The sequence below is a fragment of the Halichoerus grypus genome, chromosome 1 (genome assembly GCF_964656455.1).
Source record: "Halichoerus grypus chromosome 1, mHalGry1.hap1.1, whole genome shotgun sequence".
Lineage (NCBI taxonomy): Eukaryota > Metazoa > Chordata > Mammalia > Carnivora > Phocidae > Halichoerus > Halichoerus grypus.
The window spans coordinates 209,292,487-209,310,047 of NC_135712.1; the positions used below are offsets into that span (position 1 = coordinate 209,292,487).

Consider the following 17,561-nt stretch of genomic DNA (forward strand, 5'->3'; position numbering starts at 1 on the left):
CTCTACATCCTCACCAACAGTTGTTATTTTCAAGAGTTTTTGTTGTTTGCTTGGTTTACTTATAGTTGCCATTCTAATGTGTGTGAAGTGGACCTTATTGTTTTTTAATTTTTTATTTAGACATAAGAAATTGAGCTTTATTAAATATTTAATATAGTGATTGCTAGTGGTTACAAATATATATTTTATGAGAAAATATACATGCACTGCTGGTGAGTGCACAAACATTTTGCTGAGGGAGTGTGTGGCCAGAAAAGTCTGAAGACCCCTTAGTCAACTCAGTTCTATGTGGAGGGGGTTTTAGATCATCCTTGTATTCCCAGGCCCAAGATAATAAAGTCCAGAGGTTGAATGAGGCAATCTGTCTCATCTTTCAAGGTCCAGCCCCAATGTCCCCTCCTCCAGGATGCCTCCCTTGCCTTCCCAGATAGCTCCAGCTCCTTACTCTGGGCTCCTCAGCCCAGGGTCCAAGGGTCCCTCTCTCTGCCCCAGCCCTGACCATGGAGGGGTGTGTGCATGGATGCTGAGGAATTTCTGGGGTCCCAGCAATGCCCAGGCACAGAGTGGGTCAGGCAGAGTTTGCTGAAGGAAGGAAGGAAGGAAGATAGGAAGGAAGGAAGAAAGATAGGAAGGAAGAAGAAAGAAAGGAAGGAAGGAAGAAAGGAAGGAAGGAAGGAGGGAAAGGTCTGTACTGCCCTCTGAGATGGGTGTAAACTGAAGAGGCCTGGCTGTTCAGAGGTGGGGAGGGTTGGTTGAGGCTTTGCTCACCGGGGCCATATTCGGAATCGGGGGCAGCTGCAGCCCAGACATTGAAGGCCAAGGTTGAGAAGGCGTGTCCAGTGGAAGAGTAGGCAGTGGGTGGTGCGCACGTACAGGCTGCCTGAGGGGTCCACAGCCTTGAGTGCAACCAGCGGGGTATAGCGGGCATTGGTCTGTCGGCGCAGGGGTGGTCTGGTTGAGCCGATGACCTTGACAATGACCTATGGGGTGGAGCCCTGAGCTCTAGGATTCAGGGTGAGGGGCTTGCAGGGTGGGGCACCCTCACATACCTGAGCCATGTCTTGGGGCTCTGGGTTCCCCACTCACCTGGGCCACATCCTGTGGGCTCTGTCCTACAGAGTGAAAGAGCTCCTTGGAGGTGGGGAGGTAGAAATCCCAGAAGTAGCGCAGGGTGTCGGGGTCAGTGTCTGGGAACTCGGCTGTGGAAACCTGCTCCAGGAGCTTCCCCTCAAAGTCAGTGACCACCGGGCCAGGTTCCACCAGGGTGATGCTGGGGACATCGGTAGGGGTAGGGGGTCTGGTACCCCAACCCACTTGCTGCCCCATTACTGTCCCTCTCCTCCTCTCTCCCCCCATTTCTCTCATCATTACTTCATCCTTCCTGGTTCCCTCAGTCCTTCCACCATCCATCCCCCGTGCTGCTCCACCCTCTTCCAATAACTCCCTTTCCCTCATTCCTGATTCCACTTTCTCACCACTGCCTTGTTTTCCCACCATCACTGCCTTCCCAGCCCGCTTCCCCTCACCACCTCCCCTTCCCTCATCTCTCTCCACCACTGTCTCCCATTCCCCTCCTTCGCTGCCCAAATGCCCGCCTCACAAGATGTTGAACTGCAGCAGCTGGATAGCCAGACTTTCGAAGAATCCCTCCAGGGCGAACTTGGAGGCTGCATAGGCTTCGTTGAACAGGACACCTGAGAGGATTGGAGGAGGTTGAGCCCTTTGGTGTCTTGGTGATGGGCTTGTGGGTCCAGAGGGACATGGGGTCTTCAGGAGACAGAGCAAAGAGGGTTTGAAGATCAGAATGGGGGGGTATCTAGGGCCAACATGATGAGTGTATGTATGTGTGAAAGGAGCATATGCTGAAGGATGAGCCCACATGCTCAGGATGAGGCTCTTGGGGTGCCATATGCTACGTCTTCCCAGTGCTCCATTTGCCTTAGCTCTTGAAAACTCTACTTCCCTCCATCCTCTAAACCTCTGGGTCACTTGAGCATAGGATTGCCAGGGTCCCTGAGGGCAAGTCTGATTCAGCAGAGTTCTTATCTGTCCTTATTGAGAGTGAATGTGGCCCCTCAGCTGGAAGAGGGGCCAAAGGGATGGGACTGAGTAGTAGTTACAGATTCCCCATGGCGGGGTAACAAATAAGGTGGATTCTTAAACAAACAAACAGACAAACAAACAAACAAAATAAGGTGGATTCTTCAGGGGGCTGCTGAGGAGGTGGGGGCAGATCCCAGGGAATTTCCAGGGGGAGGAAGGGAGTCTAGAGGGGTTCAAGGAGGAAAGACCCAGGAGCATGGATGGCAAATAGGTGGCCTCCATAGTAGGCCAGTAGCAGACATCACTAAACAATTACTGCTCTCTTTTTCTGAAGAACCTCAGAGCCCCAAAGCTATCTCTGGGGCTTGGTTAGAGAAACATCAAGGAAAGGAGTCTGTCAAGAAAACATCACAGGAAAGGAGTTCTGGGGCACCTGGGTGGCTCAGTCTGTTAAGCACCTGACTCTTGATCTCAGCTCAAGTCTTGATCTCAGGGTTGTGAGTTTGAGCCTTGAGTTGGGCTCCATGCCTGTGGAGCCTACTTAAAAAAAAGAAAAAAAAGGAGTTCGTTCTGATGGTTCCTTTGGTTTGGGGGAGATGGTTGGGAGAGGAGAGGGGGGAGGGTCAGAGGGAGAAGCAGACTCCCCGCTGAGCAGGGAGCCCGACGCAGGACTCGATCCTGGGACTCCAGGATCATGACCTGAGCCAAAGGCAGCTGCTCCACCAACTGAGCCACCAAGGCGCCCCAAGGGAGAGATTTTTAGAGGTGTCCAGAAGTAAGGTTGATGCTGGATGTGGATGCCCATTGGCAGCATTTATAATACTACTGCCTATTCTTTCGCCATGGCAGACATAATCTAATCTAGAAATGTGTCCCATAGAGCTTCAGAATCCTCAATACAGGCTCATTTGGAATATGAACTAAAACCTATTTGCCATTCTTCCAGCCTAGGGAGGGTCAGATGCTAGGAGGACTCCCAAGGGTGGGTTCCCAGGGCTTACCCTGCAGCCCCATGACACTGCTGACCACCACAATGTGGCCCTTTCGCCTTCTCTTCATGCCAGGAAGGACAGCTCTGACCAGACGGACAGCCCCGAAAAAGTTGGTATCAAAGACGTTCTGCATGGCAGCTAGGCTGATCCCCTCCAGGGGCCCCACCAGGCCCACTCCAGCATTATTCACTAAGGATGGGACTGAAGGTTACTTTGAGGTCCCCCCAACCCTTCTAGTGTCACTCCTCTAGGGACACTCCCTGAATTATCCCTCCCCCTACTCCAAATTCAGGGCCAGTCCAGGGTATCTTGATGGACAAATGTGGAGCCCTGATGATCTTTACATAGAGTTTAGCATTTGTTATGGGGACCCTGAACCCTGGGTTGGCGGAAAGGCTGCTGGGAGCAGCCTCCCCTTAATGCAAGAGCAATTTAGCTCTGACCCCAATTTGCATCAAAACAGCCACACCCACCTCCTTAGAAGGTCTTTGAGGGATCATGTGTTGCTTCCTCATCATACTCCCTTCCCCAAATGACTCATCAAAGTAACTTTTCCAACTAAATATGGTTTTCCCCAAATGTGAGATGTTCTATTTAATAAAATCCACTCCCAGGACTCAGTTTATTTCTTGTAACCCTAATAAACTGGTATCCTGGGCTTTTAGCCAGCTTGTCTATCCCTTCTGTCCAGGGCTAGCAGTTGCTGGTGAAGCAAGAAGGCTGGTGCTCAGACCCTGGAGAGGATTCACTGTAAGGAGGATCTGAGCTTAGGTCAGGGAAGGGGGGAGTGACCCCAGGGGCTGTTCAGTCTCACCCAGCACATCCACTTCCCCTCCCTGGATGCAGCTGAGACACTGGGCCACTGACTCGTCACTGCACACGTCCAGCTGGGCCACGGTGAGGGTCTGCCCCAGAGCATCCCCAGCAGCTTCCTCCAGTGTCCCCTTCTTTCCCAGGTCCCTCATGGTGGCCACCACTGGGGACAGAAAAAAGAGTTGGGGCAAGCACTGGGTTCATTTCCCCTGAGCATTCACTTACATATCTCCATGATCTTGCATGAGCAGTCACAGAGGGATGGAGAACCACAGGTTTACACACCTACGTTCACTACACAACCACAAATGCATATTGTGTACATACATTTACATGTACTTTCATCCATCCCTCCATCCCTCCATCCCTCCATCCAACATTTACTGAGCATGTACTTAGTATACACTATGCCTTATTCTAGGTGCTGAGACTACTGCATGAAATAAGATAGGCAAAGTCCCTGCCTTCATGGAATTTATAGTCAAGTGAGTAAGGCCATAAAATAAATATAGAACATATTGCCTTAAGAAAAGAAATGCATACTTACTTAGGGTCAATATGTGTGCATTGTGTGTACATGCAAATACAAATAGCCACATTTACATCATCCACAGAAATGTCAATTTATTGAATATCTACTATGTGCCAAACACTGTGCTAAACACCTTTATAAGCACTGTCTCTAATCCTCATGAGAACCCTATGATTAGGCAACGGACTTATTTTCCAAAGATGGCCACAACATTTTTCATCACATATGCTCTTTGAGAACTTTGCTGCTCCCCCTCAAGACATGAAATCTCATTTTCCTCTCTTTGAATCTTGTGACTAGCTGGGAATTAATAGAATATGGTGAAAGTAACATTGTGTGGCTTCTGGGATTAGGTCGGAAAAGGTATTGTAGTTTCTGCCTTGTTTGCTGTAACGTTCACTCTTTTTCTTTTTTTTAAGATTTTACTTATTTATTTATTTGAGAGAGAGAGAGAACAGGAGTGGGGGGAGGGGCAGAGGGAGAGGGTGAGAGAGAATCCCAAGCCGACTTCACTCTGAAAGTGGAGCCTGATGTGGGCCTCGATCTCACGACCCTGAGACCATGATGTGAGCCAAAATCAAGAGTTGGATGCTCAACTGACTGAGCCACCCAGGCACCCTTGTAATGTTCACTCTTAAAATCCTCAACCACCTTGTAGTAGCCCAGCTATCCTGAATCCACCATGCTGGGGGGAAGCCCAAGCTAGCCAGATAGAGGGACCACATGGAGAAGACCTGAGATTATTAGAAGGAGGAGAGATGCCTGCCCAGGCCTCTGACTAGCCCCCAACTGTTCTAACTGTAGCCTTTGACTCTGAGTGAGAACTGTCTAGCTGTGCCCTTCCAAATTTATGACTTTTGTAAACCATGAGAGATAGTTGATTGCCGTTGTTCTATTACACCAGAAATTTTGGAATGATTTGTTCTTTAGCAATAGTAGCCAGAATAAGTAGGTAAAGTTATTATCTGTATCATAGAGATTAACACATTGAGGCTAAGCAAAATGAAGTTCCTTATCTGTCCCACCACTAGTAAGTGTTAGAACTGAGATTTGAACCTGGATTTGTTGGGAGTGCTGAGCTCAAACCCCTGTATCCATGTTTGTACCCTTCATGCATGTACCCACAATTATACATGCACAGCCCCGGGGGGCATGTTCATACGGTCTGTGGGCCTTTGTGATTCATGGGTGTTGCACAGATGAATGGGACCACATGCATACATACATGTGACAAGTGTGGCCCCAAGGGCTGGGTTGCCTGGGTCCAAATCCAGGCTCTGCCACTTTCTGGTGGGGCGACTTTGGGCAAGGACCTTTGGCATTCTGTGCCTCCGTTTCCTCATTTCTAAGATGGGGCTAACGTTGGTGGCCACCTCACAGGGGTGATATGAGAATGAAAAGACTTACTAGATGCACAACACTTAGACCAGAACCTGGCACATTGTAAGCACACAATAAACATCCTTCAGCTTTATTCACTCATCTGCCTGTCCACAGGGACACACACAGCACAACTGCTTCCCTGCACACTGGCACTCAGTCTGTCACATCTAAAGCTGTGTGTGTCTCTAAGACAGAGGGCAGAGGGCTGGGAGAAGCAGCTCTGCCAACTGGGGCAATGCCCTTGCCCCCTGCAACCTCCTCTGAAGTAGCGGCCTTTTGCCCACTTCAGCTCCAGCCTGCTCTGGGTCAGAGGTTCCCATGGGTGGAGTACAGACTGAGGCAATTTACTCCAGAGTTGCAGGAGGCTGAGTCCCTAGATTTAGAGGTCCCCCTTAAACCCCCAAGGTCAGGGTCACTTAAGAGGTTTATCTTGGAGCAGTAATCTGGGGAGGGGTGGGGGAGGGGAGTCCTAGGGAATGCCTACGTGGAACCTTAGGGAAGCCCTTTCCACCAGCCCTTTAAAAAATATCACCTACCCCCCACCTCCTACCATACCCCATCCTTACTTTACTTTGCTTCTTAGCACTTATTAGCACTAGACATATTATACAATTTAAAAAATCTGTTTATTGTCTGTCCTCGCTCCCCTCCCTCACTACACCACAGCTGAGGGCAGAGATTTTTGTCTGTTTTGTTCACAGCTGTGTTTCCAGCACCTAGAACAGTGCCTGGCACCCAGTAGGTGCACAAGAAATATTTGTTGGATGAGGGAATGATTCATGAGCAGAGGTGAGAAGGGGGCCTCCATGTGTCCTGGGTCCTCCTCAAGCCCACACATACAGCTGATGGGATGGGCTAGTGGAAATGGTGCCAAGAGGGCTGAAGGTCCTCAGAAGCCATGCCCACCCCTACCCCTCCTGGCCCCACCCCGGAGCCTCTAACCTTGGTAGCGCTGCCTGTGGTCATGAGCCAGCTGCACTGCGAGCTCCAGGCCAATTCCCGAGGAGCAGCCTGAGATCAGTACAGTCCGGGGTGCGTCGGCCATGTTGATCCCTCCCTGGATGGGTGACCTCTGCTGGCCAGCACCTGCCTCCCGCCACCCATCCTTGCCTCATCCCCCCACCTCCTGGACACCCTCCCACCAATCCCCTGCAAGGTGAAGGGGCCCCAGAAGACACCAATTCTGAACTGACCCTGGGCAGGCAGCTAGGGGAGGGGGTAATCTTTTCATCTCAAAATAGCCTCTTTCCTTTATTTGTTAAAAAATTTCTTCTCACTGCTACACTCACAACTAGGGTCTTTTTATTGTGATTGTAAATCATTCAGGGCTGGGGGAATTAGCAGGGGCATTCTCTCCCTGTCTAATCTGGGCAAAGAATCTCTGGTGGGAGGGAGGGAGTGAAAGAAAGTGACAGAGAGTGTGATCCCAGAAGGGTCCTTTCAAAGAGGAGAATGGGCATAGATATGTCAAATGATGGGGGTAGACTAGGAAGAACTTCCCAGCAAGGCAGGGCAGGGCACTCTCTTTATGAGAATCTTTTAGCAGAAGTCTTAGCCTCTGAGGTCCCTGAGGAGGGAGGAGGAGAAGCTTGGGGAGATTCCCTCTCTCCTCCCCACCCCACAGCCCCCATTTCACCCTCAGGCCAGATGGGGCCCCACCCCTCTTCCCCAGGGACACAGACACTCTTTGTCCGTGGAGCCAGAGGCTGGGAGAGCGACGCTGCCGGCTTCTCCCTCTTCCCCATGATGGGGCAGTTCAGGGCCCAGGATACGCCCCTTAGGTTCCTCCCTGCAGAAGCTCCCTCAGATCCCGCAAGTCTGCGCTTGTTCAATTGCACAGACAGCTCCATGTGACCCCCTGAGGGGGAGGGAGCTTCACAGTGGGGGGTCCCAGTAGGGTGAGGGGCAGCTCTACCTCACCCCAGGAATGGCAGGTATCCACCTCTCCCTAAGGCAGTTCCCTGCTTTGAAGTAGGGCCAGACTTCCCCATTTAAAGGTGGGGCATATGTGAAGATTTGGAATTGGGGCTAGGGCATCCATTTGGGGACCTGAATCAGGGCTACGAATGGAAATTTGAAGATTAAGAATTTGGGGGAAATTGAGAACTGTGTTTTGGAATCTGTGTCAAAGGTTTGGGGGTGAGGCCAGGACATCCAATTCCGGAATTTGGGTGGAGAAATGAGGGTTTGGGGTAAGGCTGGGAACGCCATTTTGTAATCTGGTGGGAGGTTGGAGGTGGGATGAGGATTCTTTATTTAGAGACCGGAAGGGAAGGCCTGGGATGAAGCTGGTACCTTATATTGTGTGGCTAAGCCACTGCGGTAAAGCAAGTGGGTGAAAATTTGGCATCCAGGCTGAGACCCCATCTGGGGACCTTGGTGAGACAGAAAAGATTTGGTATAAAGCTGTATAAAGCCTTAATTCCAGGGCCCGGATGGAGGCTGAAGGTTTGAATGAGGCTAACATCTCTTTTGAGGGAGGCTGTTAGGAAGAAAGGGTTTGGGGTAAGTCTGGGACCCCGAATTCTAAGGCTGGGTGGGAGTGACCCTTTTCCTCCACTGTGGGGTGGGGCAAGAAGGGCCCCGCTGCCGGCCCAGGGCTCCAGCCCTAGCCGGCCAATCAGCACTCAGCACAAACTTTCCCAACTCCTCCACCAGCTGTCAGCCCCCCTCCCCCCCCCCTCCAGCGAGCCCCGCCCGGCCGGGCTCTGGAGCGCAGGGCGAGGCCAGGGCGGGGTCTCCTGCAGTCTCCTGCCGATCCCGAGTGAAGCCGGCCGCGGCGAGTGAGTGCACGGAGCCTGAGGAGTCGCCGCGCCCCGTAGACGCCCCGGCCGGTCCCCGCCTTGCGTGTTGGGCCCCGCCGGGATGGGGAGTCGCCGAGGCCTGGGCCAGCCGCGGGCCGGCCTCTGCCTGCTCCTGGCTTTGCTGCAGCTTCTGCTCCGGACTCAGGCCGGTGAGCCGGAAAAGAGGAGATAGGCATAGGATCAGGAGTGCAGGATCTAGCGAGGTCCCCCAAAATGGGGTGGAGTCAGGAATGGGGGGCGTGCGAGGGGGGCGTGAGTGTTGCGCGTGGCTGGGGTGCTGTGTTCTGGCGCGTATCCGACTCTGGGCGATTTGTGGGTGTGACAGCTGGGGGGAGGGGGGAAACATGTGACCGAGTTTTACTGGTGGATGCGTTGGAATGAATGCAATTTATAGGTGTGTGTGTAGCAATGTGTGTGAGGCCATTTGAAGTGAATTTGTGTGTGGGAAATTGGGTGTGGGAGTTGACGATTATTGTATGAATATGTGTGATGGGTGATCCCTGGCCAAGTGTGTGATTGTGAGTTGTGGGTGTGTCTGTGTGGGGCTGACTTAGAGAATAATCGTGTGTTACGTGTGTGATTGTCTTTGGGTGACCCGAAGAGGGGTTCGGTTGTGATTTGGGGATGTAAATAATGGCCCAGGACGACGTGAGTGGATGTTTCTGGGGGTGATGGTGAGTGAGGACGAGTATGGGAGGGGGCTAATCGGGGATTCAGTTTCCTTTGCATCTCCCCTAATGGCTTCGTCCTATTCTTCCTCTCCCTTCTCTGCCTCCAATTGGCGCGCCCCCACCTCCTCTGCCCCTACTTCTCTCCCCTCCCCCCACCCCGCGCTCCCCAGAGCCGCGATCAGCACCATGGACAGGGCCTCGGGAGGGCTGCGGTGAGGGGCGAGGCGGGGCGGGGCGCGGGGCGGGGCGGGGCGGAGCGCGGGCGGGGGCGGAAGTGGAAGTCGCTGCCCCCAGCTGAGCGACCCGCGGGTGTTTTTCTTGAGGAATTTCTCAGGGGCCTCAAGGGGTCCAGGGGGCCGCCGGACGAGTGAGTCAGCGCTGACGCACGCCCAGCTGCGCGCTTCTGGCTGGACGCCGCGCTCCGCCCCGCAGGGTTCTGGGTTGGGGGCGCCCAGAGCTTTGGGAAGGTCGGTCCCTCAAGTGGCATCTCTGGTCTGAGAGAGGCTGGGCTAGGCCCTTCTGGAAATCCCTCCCTAATGTGAACTCAGCCCCCAACACACACACACACACACACACACACACACACACATACACACACGCAGACACCGTCCTACACTTTCTCACCTTCTCTGGAGTCCAGGGAGGTGCCTGCTCACGCGGATTATCCCAAACTGGCCCATGTCCCAATTCCCATGCTCACACATCCACACAGTCGTGCAATCTCAGGCATCCATTCAGAATATATAAGCCCTCTGGGACACCAGGAATGTTAAACACCGGTGCCCACGCCCCAGCAACCCCAGCAGCCACCTGCCACAGGGTCACAGCCTTTGTCACCCTCCTACGCCTTGCAGCTCCAGCGCATGCTTCCGCTGGTATCCACACAACCCTGTCAGCATTCACAACCAGTCACCTACTCGCCGACTTGGCCGTACTCTCACGTATAACCACATTCCCCCATCTGGAGTCTGATCTATTACAGTCACAGACTCACCTGCATCACCTGCTCACTGCCAGGACCCAGGACCCCAACTCACATGGACTCCCAGCCACACACCAAACAACAGCACCTGGTCCTCCGTCGGAGTCCAAATACTTGGCACACACTGACACATCCACAAATCACAAGCTCAGCCATTCCCTGGTCCATATAGAGTCACACCCATGCTTGCACAATCTCATGCCCGTATACAAGGGCACACACACACCTATGCTCTCCTGCCTTTCTGAGGAGATCCCAACCATGTCACACCTAGTCCCTGCCTGCCTCCCTTCCTATCCTAGACCCCATCCAACATCTCCCTGGGGCCCTGACCAGCACAGGGGAGAGTGTGGAGGAAGGCCAGGCCGGGTCGCTGACAAACCCCCACCCTCTGGCCCTGCAGGCAGGACTCAATGCCTCTTGTGTGTCTCCTTGTCACAAAGCCAGCCATGAAAAGAAAGGGCAGTCAGTTTCTGAAAGGTCATTACAGAGGAGATGCAAGATTGAAGCAGGAGATGTTTGGGTTAGGTGCTGGGAAGGACTTTTTCAGTGTGAATGAGCAGCTGGTTGAGAGGACACCCCTTCCCCCAGCACAAAGACAGGGATCTGGGTGAGGGGAGAGCCACACTGAATGGAGTCATGGAGCTCAGCCCTCCACTGGGCCCCAGCCTGGAGAGGGGGCAGCTGGGATGATCATTCCATGGGGGAGTGACCCTTGTGGTCGACAGAGCCTGGGAGCTCAGATCCTAGTCCCAGGGGACTGTAACCCAAATACTTCTTAATGACAGCCCAGCCAGAGAACAAGCAATTAGAGTGGGGGCTGGTGGTGGCAGCAGAATTGGGGGGCGTGGATGGAGGGAGAGAAAGGGGGAGGGGGAGAGTAATCCACACAGATATACATATGAAATACCAATAGACACAGAGAGAGAGCTAGGAAGTAAGACAGAGAGAGACACTGATTCAGAGTTGGACGCAGAGAGGGACCTGGAAAGACCAGCACAGAAAGTGGGACAGAGAGAGAGGGCAGGGAGGGGGAGAGAAGAAAGAAAGAACAGGAATTGAGAGCAAGAATGAGCTGAGGCTGGAATAGGCGTCTGTAAGGTTTGGAGAATGAAGGATCTGACCCAGGAGGAGCCGGACGGGGGTCCCTCATCCAAGCCCCTATCTCCCCCAAGTCTGGCCCCCTACCCTGACTCCCACTGGTGAGGTCAGCAGAACCGCCCCCAGGGTGAGGTCATGGGCAAATTTGATAGAACTGGCTCCTGCCAAGAGGCTGGGTCAGGGGGTCAGTGGGACAGTCTGCTGGGGGAAGGGGAGAGCAGGCAGGGGCTTTGGGCCCAGGGGAAGCCCCCACCCTCCCCTGCCCAAGCCATGTGGTTCCACTTAGCACTGGCCTGCTGTATGGGGTGGGGCTGGTAGGATGGCCTGGATTCGGATCTGGTTGGGCCAGACCGGTTCCTTCCTTTCCTGGCATGAGAGGCATAGGGTCACAGGGAGGAGGTCAGGAGGTTATTAGAGAGAGGTGGTCGTAAGGAGGAGGTCAGAGAGGGTGATAAAATGGGGAGGTCACAGGTCAGATAGAGATGACTGGGATAGGCAGAGGGAGGAGGTCATGGGTGATGGTGATCACGGAGGAGGTCAGAAGGAAGAAGTTAGGAGAGGTAGTGGAGAAAGGGAGCAGATCATGGGTGATGATGGTCAAGGAGGAGGAGTTCAGAGGAAGTGGTGGTCAAAGGAGGAGGTCAGAGGGAAGTGGTAGAGGAAAAACACACACACAAGGAGCCCCTCCTCTCCAAGCGGGTTTCCCCTGGCAGGGGGCTTCAGGCCGGGGAAGCAGCCCCAGGGAGTCAGTGCGGGGGAGTACAGAGAAGGGGACAGTCTGGCTCTGGGGCTCAGGCCAGGAAGCCTTGATTCATCCCAGAAGTAGGTCAGCTTTTTTTTCCTCACCAAAAAACCAAGGGGAGAAAAAAAAAAAAAAACACAAAACAAAACAGGAGTCAACAGGCAGATGAAGCTGGAACAGCTGTGGGGTAGTGAGGTGGGTGCAGGTCCCAGGCCTGCTCCTTCTCCCTGACCCACAAACACAGCAGGAGGCCGAATTCCCCAAATCTGAGCTACTCACTTGGAGTCCTGGGTTTGTTTTAACTGCCCTGCACCCTGGCTTCTCTCTACAGCAGGCCCTGTGGATGTGCTGAAGGCCCTGGGCGTGCAAGGGGGCCAGGCTGGGGTCCTTGAGGGGCCTGGCCTCTGCCCCCAGAGGGCCCCAGAGGGTGACCGGGCATTCAGGGTTGGCAAGGCCAGCACACTTGGCATCCCCACGTGGGAGCTCTTTCCAGGTGAGTCAGTGCAGAAGGGGTAGGAGGGGGTCATTCTGGGAGCATGGGTCACTGCTAAGCCATCTAAGCTGCCCCTTTCCCTCTGCCCCTTTAGATGGGCACTTCCCTGAGAACTTTTCCATGCTGATCACTCTGCGGGGCCAGCCAGCCAACCAGTCTGTCCTTCTATCCATTTATGATGAGGGTGGTACTCGGCAGCTGGGCCTGGCTCTGGGGCCAGCTCTGGGCCTCCTAGGTGACTCCTTCAGCCCCCTCCCCCAGCAAGTCAACCTCATGGATGGCAGGTGAGTATAGGGAAAGTTGGGGTCTAGAGAGAAGTGGGGTGAGAAGCACCCCCCACTGAGACTGTCCCCTTGCAGGTGGCACCGTGTGGCAGTCAGTGTGGATGGCAGGATGGTGACTCTGGTGGCTGACTGTGAGCCTCAGCCCCCCACCCTGGGCCACGGGCCTCGATTCATTAGCACAGCTGGACTCACTGTGTTGGGGACCCAGGACCTCGGGGAGGAGACTTTTGAGGTAGGGGTTCAGGGATAGGGGAAACCGAGACAGAATGGGAGGGAGTTTTGTCCACAGCCTGAATGTGGAGAAGAGATAGGAAAAGGGAGATGTCCAGCTTCAACCTTGTGCCAGGAAGCTGAGAAGAGGGAGCAGCATGCATCACTGTGCATCTTCATGGTGTGTGAGATTGTAGAGACACAAAACGATAATGCATGATGGCACATACTTGACTTGTGGTGGGAGAATAAGCTGGTGACACGGGACTCCACTGGTTGTTATGATGTGTAACCGTGTGCAGGTGGTTGTGATGTTGGGTGCTGGCAAGGCATGGCATTGTGTGGCTGGTGACAGATGTGTTTTTGGTGTGGTGACTGTGCTGTGTGTGGTTGTGATATGTGTCCCCTCCAGTGGGCCAGGGACCACATCCATCTTGTTCCACTCCTTATCCCCAAAGCCTGGAAGGGCACCTGGCACGTTTTAGGTGTCACCATGTGCCTGAGAGCAAAGGAATAAATGTGCCTCCTGATGGGACAGATGTTGTGGGGTATGGTTTGTGGTTGTGATTTGGTGTGGCCATGATAGAATCTTCCTCCTCTCAATTTTGAGGGGCATAGGGATTGCTGGGGCTGTGGTGGGGCCACCCCCTCCTTATACTTAGGGTGCTCTGGGTTGAGGGAGCCTTGGTGCTTGCGATGGGGTGTCAGAGGCAGCCTGTGGCTCCCTTCCCTGACCCCCATTCTCTCCCCAGGGAGATATTCAGGAGTTGCTGATAAGCCCAGATCCTCAGGCTGCCTTCCAGGCCTGTGAGCGATACCTTCCCGGCTGTGACAACCTGGACCCTATAACCACAGGGGTGAGTGAGGGGCTTGTCCTGAGGTCACAGGCTGAGTCATCTCTGGCTCCAGGTCTCAGGAATGAGTGAATTCTGACCCTTATCTGTGGGACAGAGTGACTCCTGCCCTCAAAAAGATCCTAGGCATGAGTGACCTTGACCTAGGTCATATAACTGAGTGATTCCTAGCCCCAGAGCATATGATTGACCTTAGGTCACAGGGCTGAGTGAGCCCTGGCTTCAAAACAGGACCAATGGGCCATGTGCCAGCATGGTCCCAGATGACTGAGTAATGGGGCCTCCATTGAGGGGCTCTGGACCTAATGGGGGTCCTCTTCCCAGGTGCCCCAGGGTGAGCCAGAAACTCCTCCCCCTCGACGGAAGGGGAAGGGAAAAGGGAAGAAAAAAGGGCGAGGTCGTAAGGGGAAGGGGAGGAAGAAGAAGAACAAGGAAACTTTGACCCCAAGCCCACCTCCTGGCTCCCTGGAGAACCAGGTAAGGGATCTACGACCACTCACCTCTGCTCTTTGCCTGACCTCTGGTCTCTGATTCCCACTGATTGCTGGCGCCTCATCCAAGCTCTCTGCCTTTGGTCTCCAATCCCTGACCTTTGACTTTTCTCAGCTGACTGATAATTATGTGTGTGTGGGGGGGTGGGGAGCGGCTGGTACTGTCTTATGAGTTTTCCCATCTCTGCCCCCAAACATCCAGTTTTAGGGGCTGGAGGAAGGGGGCACACCCAGATGAGTACCTTATTATCAGAGGGTTCTTGATGAGGGCTACTAAGGACAGCCATTAGCTGGGGTGAATAATGGTTTCATTAGTTAGAGTGTCAGTTTGAGGTTGACTCGTTGGGGTCATTGGTGAGGGTTATTCATTGGGGGATTCTCATTTGGGGGCATTCTTTGGCTTCCCTGGAAGAGATTGCTGGTTGGGGGGTCACTATAGGGAGATATTGATTGAGGTCCATGTTTGGGAGGTTCCTAGGTGGAGATCATTGTTGGAAGTCATGATAGAGACCACTGTTGGTGTTAATGGTATCACTGGTTTAGGGTTAATGGTGGGAGGTCATTGCTGGGGATCATCAGTTGGGAAGGTAGGTCATCAGTGGGGGACCACTGATTAAAAGGCATTAGTGGGGTCACCAACTGGAATCACCAGTTGAAGGAATGACTTTCAAGGGGTCATGGATGAGATAATTGGTTTGGGAATCCCTGATAGGTTATTAGTTGGGAAGTCATTGATGGGTCATTGGTTAGTGAAATTACTGTTTGGGGATCACTGGTTGGGGAGCAATAGTTGGGCTCACTCATGGGTGTTCATTGTTAGAGGATCACTGGTTAGGGGAATAAATGATTAAGGGGTCACTGGTGGGGCTTATTAGTTGGGGGGCCACTAGCTAGTGCTTATTGTGGAGTAGGTCACTGGTTGGGGTCATTAGTTGGGGAGGTCACTGGATGGGAGAATAACTGGTTGGAGCCATTGCCTGGGGGACCACTGCTGGGTCACTGGTTATGGGGATAACTGCTGTGAGGCCAATGATGTGAGTTATTAGTGGAGGGGTCATTGGTTAAGTCCCTTAGTAGGGATCATTAGTCAGGGGTTATTGATGGGGGTCATTAATTGGAGTTACTGGAGTTAATGGGTCACTGGTTGTAGGAATAATTGGAGGCCATTAATAGGGGATCATTAGCTGGTGGGTCACTGGGTAGGCATCCTTGGTGTGGGCCATTGGCTGAGGTCCCTGGTTGGGGGAGAGTCATTGGTTGCACTACATCTGTTCTCAGCATCAGTGGAGATAAAGAAAAGATCACTCAGACCCAGAAAAAGAACTCTTCTCCAACCCCTTCCTCAGCCCCAGCCCCTCACCTGGGCCTCTACTACCGTCTTTGTGCCCTTGACCAAATTCCTCTGCAGCTCTCCAAGCCTCTCTGTGGCCTGACTGGCTGACCACTGAGCTCTGCCTTGGGAGAGGACACATAGGATAGGCTTCCAGGAGTCTGGCCCTGAGTACTGGACCTTGACTCTGATCACTGGGCTCTGGAGCCAGCCCCACTCAGCCTTCCAGGTCTCCCAGACCTGGCCCAGCTTTGCTCCTCCTCCACAGGAGGCCTCCCCCTGCTGGCTGTTCTGATCTGGTCAGCATACATGTGCCTCCACTGGCTAGCCCCCTACCTAACACCCCTCTGGCGTTTTTTGGGAATCCTCCTTTGTTACCCTCCCCAGACTAGGCACTCCTGGGGGGCAGAGCCTATCTCCTCTTTTTGTCTTTATTGGACTGACCCCAGACCTGATACTCCTGTCCCTGTTGCAGACCTCCACCGACATCCCCAAAACAGAGACACCAGCTTCAACTCTGTCTCCGACTCCCACACCTTTGGTCATTACCACCACTGTGACCACCGGCCACAATGTCACCATGCTAGAGGTCAGTGGGAAGTGGATGGGGCTGGAAAGGAAAGTCCTGGGGCAGTGGTGGTGGCAGACAATGAGGAGGCCCAGGGGCAAACTTTGGTCTGTCCCAATGTCCTCAGGGGGGCCTGGACCCTGACAATGGAACCGAACTAAGGACCCTGGAGACTAAGTTAGCCAAAGAGGACAAAGAAGGAGGTGGCCCCACCATGGGCCCTGACTTCCGGGCAGCAGAACTGCCATCGCAGACTCAGTTCCAGATCTTTCCTGTGAGTCTGAGGATTTCGGTATTGGGGGGATGGGGGTGGCAGGGACTCCTGCCTGGAGCCGCATACCACATTTTCTCTTTTGCCTTCTTTTTATCTTGCCTAGAATGCCTTCCCACCACCCCACTTTAGTCAACAAATATTAGCACGATTCTAATGTGACAGGAACTGTACTAATGGATGGCTCTGTGGGTAGGATGGTGTGTTTGGCTTTTAGTCCAAGCATGATGAGAAGCCACTTGGAATGGAGCATGATCTGATTTGGAACTTTAAAAGCTACTTCTGGCTGCTGAACAGCATATGGACTGTAGGGGGAGCCAGAGAGGCAGCAGGGAAACCAGTAGTCCGTGTGACAACAGCCTGGTGACCTAGATGAGGGTTGTGGCAGTGGGGATAGAGAGAAGTAGACAGATTTGGACCATGCTCCATTTTGGTCTTGCTACTGGAGATGGAGAAAGATGCAAGGATGGCTTGGTAGATGCATGGTGACACCTTTGAGTAAAATGGGGAAGCCTAAAGGAAGAGCAGGTGGGAAGTCTCAAGGATCTCATTTTGGATGTGCTAAATTGGCAACCCCTGCTTGGCATCCAAATGGAGATGTCAAGTGGGTGATTGGTTAGAAGATTCTGGAGTTCTAGGGACATGGTCTAAGCTGGAGATAAAGACTTGGAAATCAACAGCAGAGTGATGCTGCCTTTAGCCAAGGGATTGGATAAGATTGCTTAGGAAAATAGTGCAGACAGGGAAGGAGCCCAGGTTCTAGCCTTGGTGTTGGACAGGAGAGGAGGGGAATAATCATAGCCAACTTACCCTGAGTGCTTGTTATGTACTAACCATTGTTTTAATTTATTCTTCTTCCCATGGGGTATATACAATTATCATTCACCTACTGATTCTGCAGGTGAGGCCATAGGAGTTGAATAAATTGCTCCCCATCACTCAACTAGTGAGAGGCAGCTCCAGGATTAGGACCCTATAGCATGCTCCAAAGTCCACA

General features: G+C 53.1%; 2 protein-coding genes across 9 annotated transcripts in view; one reads left to right on the forward strand and one right to left on the reverse strand.

The window, feature by feature from the left end:
- Nucleotides 1-459: 459 nt before the first annotated feature.
- Nucleotides 460-6,848, reverse strand: RDH8 (retinol dehydrogenase 8). The gene is made up of 6 exons (XM_036119652.2): nt 6,706-6,848; nt 3,850-4,011; nt 3,045-3,224; nt 1,601-1,694; nt 1,087-1,270; nt 460-980 (listed from the first exon to the last, which is right to left on the reverse strand). Exons 1-6 carry the CDS (start codon nt 6,806-6,808, stop codon nt 765-767), a joined length of 939 nt encoding a protein of 312 aa, XP_035975545.1. The 5' UTR covers nt 6,809-6,848; the 3' UTR covers nt 460-764.
- A 1,641-nt stretch (nt 6,849-8,489) lies between these two features.
- The window catches only part of COL5A3 (collagen type V alpha 3 chain), a 36,934-nt gene continuing 27,862 nt past the window's right edge, over nt 8,490-17,561 (forward strand). For 5 of the 8 annotated variants that reach the window (XR_013441522.1, XM_078055867.1, XM_078055869.1 and 2 more), the window contains exons 1-8: nt 8,490-8,716; nt 12,395-12,556; nt 12,651-12,840; nt 12,916-13,072; nt 13,803-13,907; nt 14,229-14,381; nt 16,201-16,314; nt 16,421-16,567. Coding sequence is in view for 7 of the 8 variants with exons in the window: in XM_078055867.1 (XP_077911993.1) it covers nt 8,629-8,716; nt 12,395-12,556; nt 12,651-12,840; nt 12,916-13,072; nt 13,803-13,907; nt 14,229-14,381; nt 16,201-16,314; nt 16,421-16,567 (1,116 nt within the window). In the remaining variant the exon portion in view is untranslated. The remainder of the gene's footprint in view (nt 8,717-12,394; nt 12,557-12,650; nt 12,841-12,915; nt 13,073-13,802; nt 13,908-14,228; nt 14,382-16,200; nt 16,315-16,420; nt 16,568-17,561) is intronic. The other 3 variants (XM_078055868.1, XM_078055871.1, XM_078055870.1) reach the window with 2 other exon arrangements.